This window comes from Rhinolophus hipposideros (assembly GCF_964194185.1).
Source record: "Rhinolophus hipposideros genome assembly, chromosome: 12".
Classification (NCBI taxonomy): domain Eukaryota; kingdom Metazoa; phylum Chordata; class Mammalia; order Chiroptera; family Rhinolophidae; genus Rhinolophus; species Rhinolophus hipposideros.
Genome location: NC_138058.1, coordinates 31,166,121 through 31,175,657, shown reverse-complemented (window position 1 = coordinate 31,175,657; position 9,537 = coordinate 31,166,121). Strand labels below are relative to the sequence as shown.

General features: G+C 40.1%; 1 protein-coding gene across 1 annotated transcript in view; it reads left to right on the top strand.

Moving 5' to 3' along the window:
* Positions 1-4,566: 4,566 nt before the first annotated feature.
* The window catches only part of ACTR2 (actin related protein 2), a 32,772-nt gene continuing 27,801 nt past the window's right edge, over positions 4,567-9,537 (top strand). The window contains exon 1 of the mRNA XM_081069401.1: positions 4,567-4,761. Coding sequence (XP_080925527.1) covers positions 4,714-4,761 — 48 coding nt within the window. The 5' untranslated portion in view covers positions 4,567-4,713. The remainder of the gene's footprint in view (positions 4,762-9,537) is intronic.

Sequence of the window (9,537 nt, the reverse complement as noted above, 5' to 3'; positions counted from 1 at the left end):
TATGTAGATCTTATATCTTATGACCCTGCTAGATTTAATTATTGTTTTTAGACTTAATTTTTTTATTGGGGTGACAATTGTTAGTAAAATTACATAGATTTCAGGTGTGCAATTCTGTATTACATCATCTATAAATCCCATTGTGTGTTTACCCAGTTCTCCTTCCATCACCATATATTTGATCCCCCTTACCCTCATCTCCCACCCCCGCACCCCACTTACCCTCTGGTAACCACTAAACTATTGTCTATGAGTTTTTGTTTCTCATTTGTTTGTCTTGTTCTTTAGTTGTTTTTGGTTTGTCTACCATATATCAGTGAAATCATATTGTTCTCTGCGTTTTCTGTCTGAGTTATTTCGCTTAACATTATGCTCTCAAGATCCATCCATGTTGTAACAAATGTTCCTACATCATCTTTTCTTACCACCGAATAGTATTCCATAGTGTATATATACCACAACTTCTTTATCCATTCATCTATCGAAGGACATTTTGGTTGTTTCCACGTCTTGGCTACTGTGAACAAAGCTGCAATGAACATTGGAGCACAGGTGTCTTTATGGATAAATCTTTTCAGATTTTTTGGGTAAATACCCAGGAGAGGGATTGCTGGGTCATATGGTAATCCTATTCGTAATTTTTTGAGGAACCTCCACACTGCCTTCCATAACGGCTTCACCAGTCTACATTCCCACCAACAGTGTATGAGGGTTCCTTTTTCTCCACAGCCTCTCCAACACTTGTTACTATTTGTTTTGTTGATGAAAGCCATTCTGACTGGGGTGAGGTGATATCTCATTGTGGTTTTTATTTGCATTTCTCTGATGATTAGCGATGTTGAGCATTTTTTCATATGTCTATTTGCCATTTGTATATCCTCTTTGGAGAAATGTCTCTTCAGGTCGTCTGCCCATTTTACAATTGGGTTGTTTGTTTTTTTGTTGTTGAGTTTCATGAGTTCCTTCAAATTTTGGATATTAGCCCCTTATCGGAGGCACTGTTTGCAAAAATCTTCTCCCATTCAGTTGCTTGCCTCTTTATTTTGTCGATGGTTTCTTTTGCTGTGCAGAAGCTTTTAAGTTTCATATAGTCTCATTCGTTTATTTTATCTTTTACTTCCATTGCCTTTGGAGTCAAATTCATAAATTGCTCTTTGAACCCAAGGTCCATAAGTTTAGTACATATGTTTTCTCCTATGCAGTTTATCGTGTCAGGTCTTATGCTTAAGTCTTTGATCCATTTTGAATTAATTTTGGTACACGGTGACAGATAGCAGTCCAGTTTCATTCTTTTGCATGTGGCTATCCAATTCTCCCAGCACCATTTATTGAAGAGGCTGTCTTTTCTTCATTGTATGTTTTATCCTTATTTGTCAAAAATTATTTGTCCATATTTATGTGGTTTTATTTCTGTGTTCTCAATTCTATTCCATTGGTCCATATGTTTCAGCAGTTCTGTTTACTCCTTCAGGGATCCGCTCAGATAGGTGGGGCCAGGGGTGGGGTGAGTTGTGAGAGGTAGCCCAGAGCAATGGCGGTGACCACCGCCACAGCCGATCCTGCTTCCACCAGTCCCTCTCCTTTGCCAGAACTAGTTGGGTTGCGAATCTGTGTCTGCGGTCCACAGTTCTCAGAACAGCAAATATTCTGTTGTTTTGATCTGACACTGCTACTGTTCCGCTTCTAACACCGGACAGGTGGGGACGAGGTGAGCTCTGGGAGGGTGGGGAGGGGGTAGCTAGTCTCAGTGCCTAAGGCTTCCCTCGGCAGTGAGGGCTTAAACTACCGTTTTCAGCCTCTTCCCTCAGTCTTTTCTCCGAGGTCTCGGCCATGAGCGTTGGGTTCAGCCATGTTATATGCTGTCCCCTCAGCCCTGTGGGCCGTAAGCGGAGCCCTAGCAGTCCGAGTTCTTCCCTCTCCCGCAACTGCGGTAGTTCCGGGATGCAGCAAGCTCTGAGCACTGAGCTAGGTCTGCGTCCTGCGCCCATCCGGCTCCGTCTCCACACTTCTCCCTTCCCTCCTCCCCCGCTTGGCCAATTTGCCCACCTTTAGGTGAATTTGGTAGTGGGCCTCTTTGTCCTGACTGTCTGCTGTGCAGGGAGTCCTTTGTGGAGTTATAGTTGTTTGATTAGTTGTAAATTCCAGGAGAGATTTACAGAGGCTCACCTCATACCACCATTTTGATGACGTCTCTTATTCCAGACTTTATTTTTTAAAGCCCCCATTTTCTCATGTGTAAAATGGAAATATTTGCCTACCAATATTTTTGTGTGGAATAGTTTACATAAAATCTGAACAGAAGGCTAGAAATGAAGCCCTCCTCAAAAAAAAATTAAAAAATCAATCACTTAAAATGTGGGATCACATTATTTTGAGGAAAGTGAAATGACCAGAATGCACTTGGTCTAGAAGTTAGGAGACAGTCACCAATAGTATTACACCTGAATTTGCACATAATCAAAAGTTTTGCTGCATTTTTATTACTGTAGTTTGTTGGTATTTTCTATCATCTTGCGTGTATTGCTTTTATAGTCAGAAGAGAACAACAGAAGTCATTTCTTAAAAAGTAAAAATTAGTAATACATTTAATTTCATAAACACGGAAAGTAAAAATATATAGAAATTCATGAGTTCAATTTGCTGAGACCAACTATATGTACTCCCAGGAAAACCGCATAGTGCTAGGGGCCACAAAAGTCAGATGTATAATTTATGAACTTAATGCAGTTTAGCAGGGTGAGGTACCGCAATGAAACTGGTGTATGGAAGACATGTTCCCCTGAGGCCTCCTCTTCTACCCATCCTAACCTTCAAACTTCCAACTACAGCTATGGCAGATTTACTTTGATCTATTTTATATTTGGGGGTGCCATATAAAGTTAAATTTGAAGAAAGCATTTTATGCCTTTATAAAGGTTTGAAAGGACAAGGTTAAAACTGAGAGTCAGCCTAGTATTGTAATACTGGATGGGACGGGGGGGTTCTTGATCCAAGTTTTATTCTAGTCATATACAGCCATTTGGAAGGCACAATTTTAGTTCTTACCTCTCAAAAACAATGGCATTTTTTTCTAGATGAATTTTAATGTCATTTATCCAATAAATATTTGTTGAGTGCAATAAACACAATGTTATTCATATATCCATGGTAAAGTAATAACAAATAAAGGGAGTAAAAAGCATCTTAAGGGTTATCAGCAAAATCTTCAGACGTGTGACAACTGGGTCTTAGAGCATGAGTAGATGTCTCCCCATTGATTAAAACGAAAAAAGATAGGGGCATTAAAGATAGAACTGCATGTTTGAAAGTATGAAACATAGTGAGGAATAAAGTGAAGAAAGAAAATGGAGTCATGATGGTTAAGCTGCTAAATTACGAGAATCAAGTAGTCTGAGGCATGAGGAAATGCTTCTATTTTTGCTTTAACTAGCCTGAGGACTTAAACTTTTAAATTTCTCAGTTGTGTGTCAATGCCTGGATGTACATTCTTCCATAGATAACCATCTGAACAACTCAGGAAAGAATGTTCCATTATCCAGACCACCAGACACTTGGAAGATTATCATCCTAGACCAACCCAGAGGCTAAATATGCATGACTGATTGTTCTCAAGAATGTAATGTACTTTTTACTGTAAGAACTCACCTTTTCTTTCTCCTTTGGAACACTCTGGATATTAACTAGTTAGTTGTGTTTTCAGTTCGCAAACCCTAAGACCTTGAGCAACTTTTTGTCATTTATAGCCAAAGTCTCCTGACTTTTTGCGAGTTTGGTAGACAAAAGTTACCACTGAATGGATGCTTACTCGACACACATAATTGTATCCTCACAACAACCATATTATCCGCAGGCACAGATAAGGGGATGCCCAGATCACAAAACTCTTGAGTGGTAGGGTCAGATTTGAAACGGGGGGTTTATTTTAAAGCCAAGGTTCTGGGTTCAAGTAGGTATGTATTCTGAGAAAGTGTGAAGCAACAGGGTACTGAGAGAAGGTGTGTGATGAGGCTGGAAATGTAGGCATTTAAGGGCAATTTCATTTAAGGGCAATTTGAGCCAAGAAGGATTGGGCTGGAATTAGAAGTATCTGTATGACCGCATGATTTCAAATACGTGTGTGTATCCATTCCAGCTCTGTCGGCTGAAAAGGCCTAGAATCGAGAGCACTCAGAGCCATTTTCAATAGTGGGATTGGCAGGGACCTCCAGGTTTGCTCCGGTTCCAGGCTGCCTTCTCCGCCACATTCCACTGCCATCTCGCGACAGACCCGTTGTCCTGCCTGCGCCTTCCGCAGCCAGGTAAGAGTGTCCTCAACTCCTGAGACGACTCTTGGAAAAAGCTGCACAACCCACCAGCTCGGCTGCGTTAAACGCCGGAAACCATACGCAGAGAGCATCACTGGAGTAGGCAGCCACCGTGAGGGCGGGGGCGGAGCCGGAGCCGGAGCTGCGAGCCCGGACTTGGAGCTCCTCCGCTTCTTATTGGGGCTCACCGCCGCCAATCTCTGTCTCCTCTCCCTTACCCGCCTGTTCCGCGCAGGCCGTGGGCGGGACGGGGCCGGGAGGCGACTTCCGGTTGGGGAAGAGAACAGAGCCCAAGGAGGGGCTGAGAAGAGGGAGGAGGAGGAAGAGGAAAAGGCCGGGCGGCCGAGGCTGTAGGCGGCGGCTGTAGGTTGTGCGGCGGCAGCAGAGGCGGCTCTCTTCCGGGCGGACGATGGACAGCCAGGGCAGGAAGGTGGTGGTGTGCGACAACGGCACGGGGGTAAGCGGCGGGCAGGGAGGCCGCGATGGCCACAGGTCGGGGTGCGGATGTGCGGGGGACGCGCGGGCCCTCGGCGCCGGGGGCTGCACCCCTGGGCCTTCGGGCCACCGGGGCCGAGGGGCTCGGTGCAGCCCTTTGCCGCCTCCGCGGGCGTGGGTGCGGGCGGGCAGGGTCCGGCCTGGGCTCCCCGAGCCTGCCATCCCCATCAGCCTCCGGGTGAGGGCGGCGGGCGAGGCCGGCACTGGCTGCGGATCTCGCCCGCTGCTCGGCGGGGACGGGCTCCGCTTTCCTGCTGGGGCAATTTGGCTAAAGGGTCGGAGGGGTAAAAGACTACGTTTGTCTGTTCGAGAAGGGCTCCGTTCTCCAGGGTCGCGGGTGTATAAAAAGGGGAAAGACCCAGAGGCCTTCCTCTTCCTGTATAGATACTGAACGGGAGGCAGGAAACGGGTTTAAAGAAAAAAAAGGGAAGTGCTGTCAGTGCAAGCCTCAGCCCTTTGGCAGTTTTGAATTTTTTTTTTTTTTTTTGAAGAAAAGAGAGGCCAGGTCGACTGCTCATCATTTAGTTTTTGTTCTGCATGCCGGGATTTTGGCCCAGGTGCAGCCCCGCGGAGACCAGCATGTTCCATTGAATGATCTTGGGACATCTAGTCGGACCCGTCAAGGCCCAAATGTTAATTCTACTGATTGGGCTTGGGGGAAGTTAATCAGTTTTGGTACTTATTTTGGATGAGTTCCATAGTGATCATTTTCTCGTATATTATTATTACAGTGATGCCTCACCGTTTTGTAGTTGCATATTTGTGACTTTTCTTTCCCTTTCATAAACGTGATATATGAATTAAAATAGATTTCACTTGAACTTTTAAAACACTTTGGAAACTGGGTTGTGGGGGAGAGAGCTAATATTCACTGCCATAATACTTCCCCTGATTAAATTTGTTACAGACTTTTACAAGCAATAATTATACTAGTTTATCTCAAATGGACTTGAGTAATGAATGTTATCATATAATGGGACATCCTTACAAAATGGAGTACTTAAATTAAAAAAAACAGAGGCCCGTCTACTGCTATGGAAACATATCTAAGATTTATTGTTAAGTTTAAAAAATGATCTTATTTATGTTTGTGTTCTTTATTAAATATATTTATATGTCCACAAACCTGTATGTGTAAGTTTTGGGGGGATACTTGAGAAATGTGCATAGTGGTTATCTGTGAGACTACGGATAACGGAGTGAGGGAAGATGAAGACTTCATGACTCTTCCAAACTATTGGAAAAATGGTTTTTGTTTTTTAACAAAACATGTATTGTTAAACTATCTTGAAACTAATGAAACTATAAATAGTTATTACTTTTACAGTTAAAATTCAATTAAAGGTGCTTTTTAAAAGGTATTAGTCTCAAATTGACCTCTAAATAAAATTAAAGATTTGAAAATTGAATTTAAAACATTTTGTTTTGTGAATATGCCTGATATTCTTTTTAGAAATCTGAGCCATTTATATTTTAATGGATTCCTCCTTTTCGAAGGGTAATGAACCCTGTTTTTGTAATGAGTTTTGTGATACTGTTAGAATAGGAATGTTAACCATAAACTCATTTTTATGTTACTATTTCATCAACTTAGCTATGTTAGGAAGCTGATTGTATATTATTTGTCTTATTCTAATCCATAATTTAAGAATCTTGTTCCTTAAGACAAAAGATCAGTTGCTAGGGAATAAATGTGAAAAGTGTATTTAGTTCAAACAAAATTTTATATATTTGGTGTTAATTTCTTTTTAAAAATTATATTTGGATTTTGCATAGACATGATTGACTTCAGATTAAGAAACACTGATGTAATATGGAATGCTGTGATATTTCTGAAAATTTAGAGAATTAAGAACCACTTAGATTCTATATTTTGTTTCATAGTCTTCTTGATTTTATTGAGGTATCTGATTTTATTTAATCATACCTTTACAATATTTAATTAAATATTAAACAAGATATTCATATTTAATTTCTAAAAATTTGTGGGAATAGTTGTTACCCTAAAGCAGCTTGCCTCTTACACGTTTTAGGTTAAAATTATAAACAATTTGAGAAGTTGATTTTTTTCTTTTTAACTCCTCTGGCAGGCCTTAAGTTGAATAGTAGGTGAGTTTTTATGATCACGTGCTAGATGTTGGTCCTGCTCCTCTTTCTCACTATCCCCCAACTAGACCAGAGTCTCGTTCGGGCAGCCTAGAGGAGGAAAATGCATCCAATTCCAATAATTTGTTTGTTTCATCTTCATAACCAGTCAAACCTACGACCTACAGTAGAGCCACTGAACATGGCCAGATAGGTGAAAATCTGGAGATCTGCTTCGGTTCAGGTGCCTTTTAAGAGTTTTGCCCAGGCCCCTGGTGTATGTTCTGTCACCAAACTTGGGTGATTTCATCAGCAGTGAGCACCCACTACAGGGAAGACAACTGCCTCCTGTGTGACTGGTACAGTTTTTAAAGTCTAGTGATACAATGTAGCTTATAGTGCTAGGATAATTATATTTTCATTTATAATTCATGATTATGGCCTGCTTTATCAGGCTTATGCTAATTTATAAGTTGGATTTAGGAGCAATTGAAACAGAAATAAACCAAAAACAAACTTGGCTTTACCCTGCAAAATGTTTTGGAATAAATAGAGTAAGTATTTTGGTTATGTAAGATCAAAATAATTACTATGCAATTAAATTAACGCATCCGTTCCTTCAGATAAAATTAATGCAGGAAAAATACATATACAATCCCAAGTGAAGCTTAAATCCATTTATCTTTTTGAGAGGGGAATGGTACTTTTAGAGCAAATGTAGATGGACGTTTTCTTCATGTTTCTGGAGAGAACATTATACTTACTGTTCATGTTCTCACCAGTTGATGACTCAGTGGGAAGTAAGGGAACCAGTTTAAACCACAGTGCTATGAAGAGGAAACTATATATGGTAAAATCTATTTCTTAAACACAGCCTTATTGCACATCATGAGAGAACCAAGTCACCAAGTCTTAAAATGATTGGAGTGGGGGAGGAATTTCAAGGATTAAAATATACCAAAGAGAAAACATTTTCTTTGTATTTTATCACCTCATGGTTTAGATTTTTTTGAATACTGACTTCTTTTGCAAGAAAGGAAATGCCTGATTGTCCATTACTTTTATGTTATTGATAAATAGGTTATTTTAATTACATTCTTGTTATTATAGCTATTAATGCTTCACATTTGAAATAATGTGAAATAGTGCAATTATTGCCATTTTGACCGAAAGTCTGACACCGTGTAGGAATGTTAGCACTGGATTACTGTGGCAGCAAATGTTTCCAATAAACTACTACTTAAGCAGAATAAATAATTTCATTAATAAGTGAGTGATATCTTTAATTTGAATTAAAAGCCAAATTTCCCTTTTTTATAAAGCACAGAAGTAGTAGGTTTACAATTGTTTTTGTAATTATGAGGGGGTCTCAATTTTTGTCTTCTTACCTCAGGCACTTGGTAAATATTTTGTCCCTTAAAATATACTTGGAGAAGAATTTTAAGATATGAATTACCCATCTGAACAATTATAATCAGAAAACATTGAGTGATGTGATGGTTCACAGATTTGCCGTGCTACGTGTTTCTGAATGGCTGGCTCAGAATGAAAGGGGAGGTGAATCAAACTTTCTAGCCTCCTCCCTGTACCAGGACTTGACTTCTGCCCCATCCCAGGCAGGCTCTTCCTCCCACATTCAGCTTCTATTATGATTTCTCTAAATCATTTGTTTACATATTATATGCTGAAAATGACCCTTACAAACATATCAATTCTTTTTTTCAGTCATTCATTCTATAATTTCCCTTGATAACATTTATACTCACGTAAGTGAGCATTGGTAACCTGGAGTATGAACACTTTTGATCCATCCAGTGTCCATTCATATCTGTTCATTACTTTGAGGTAAACATAAGAACTTCATATCCACATGGTATTTACTTTCTATATTTGGAATATGTGTGTAAATTATGACTAATGCTGATGTTAGGCTGGGGATCCTGACAAATTTTATTTATGTCGAAATAGTCAGAAAGGTTGGGGTAGGAATGAGATTCTGTACCTTTCTGTATCATTTCAGTGCATATCAAGTGAGCTGGCTTTTGTCTTAAGGACAAAAGAGAGTGAATGATTTAGAGAAGTGTGAGAGGTTTTTGTTTTTTCTTTCTTTTAGTTTGATTATACTAGATGTTATTCTTTTCCTCTGTTGTAATTATCCACCTCTTTCCGGGTCACATTGATAAACTTTTTGAGAAGACGTTGTGGAAGAATGGGCTAGCGCTGCTGAATTCTGTTGAACATGTTTAGGGCAGGAAGTAGGTTCTGGATCTTCACTATCAAACACTATTCAAATGGAGAGGTAGGTGTGAGCAAGCAGGTTATTGTTGCATGTGGTATCATATCACACTAACTTCTGCCTTGAAAGGTAATCCAATAACAGTTGTGTTACGGTTTTAGAAATGCCTGGCTATACCTGAAAAATGCCCTGGCCTTGGTGGCTCAATGGTAAACTGACCAGCACTAGGTTTTGTGGGTTTGGAAGAAAACATATATGAGCAGTATGTTTTATGTAAGTTCTAAATTGTACACATGAGCGGAGAGGATAGGAATTCAGCTGGTATAGGGAATATGAAACTTCCCAATTTCAGACAGATTTTATTTTCATAAAAGTAGCATTAATCTGCTTAAGCCATAACTAACATTTTAAAAGCTA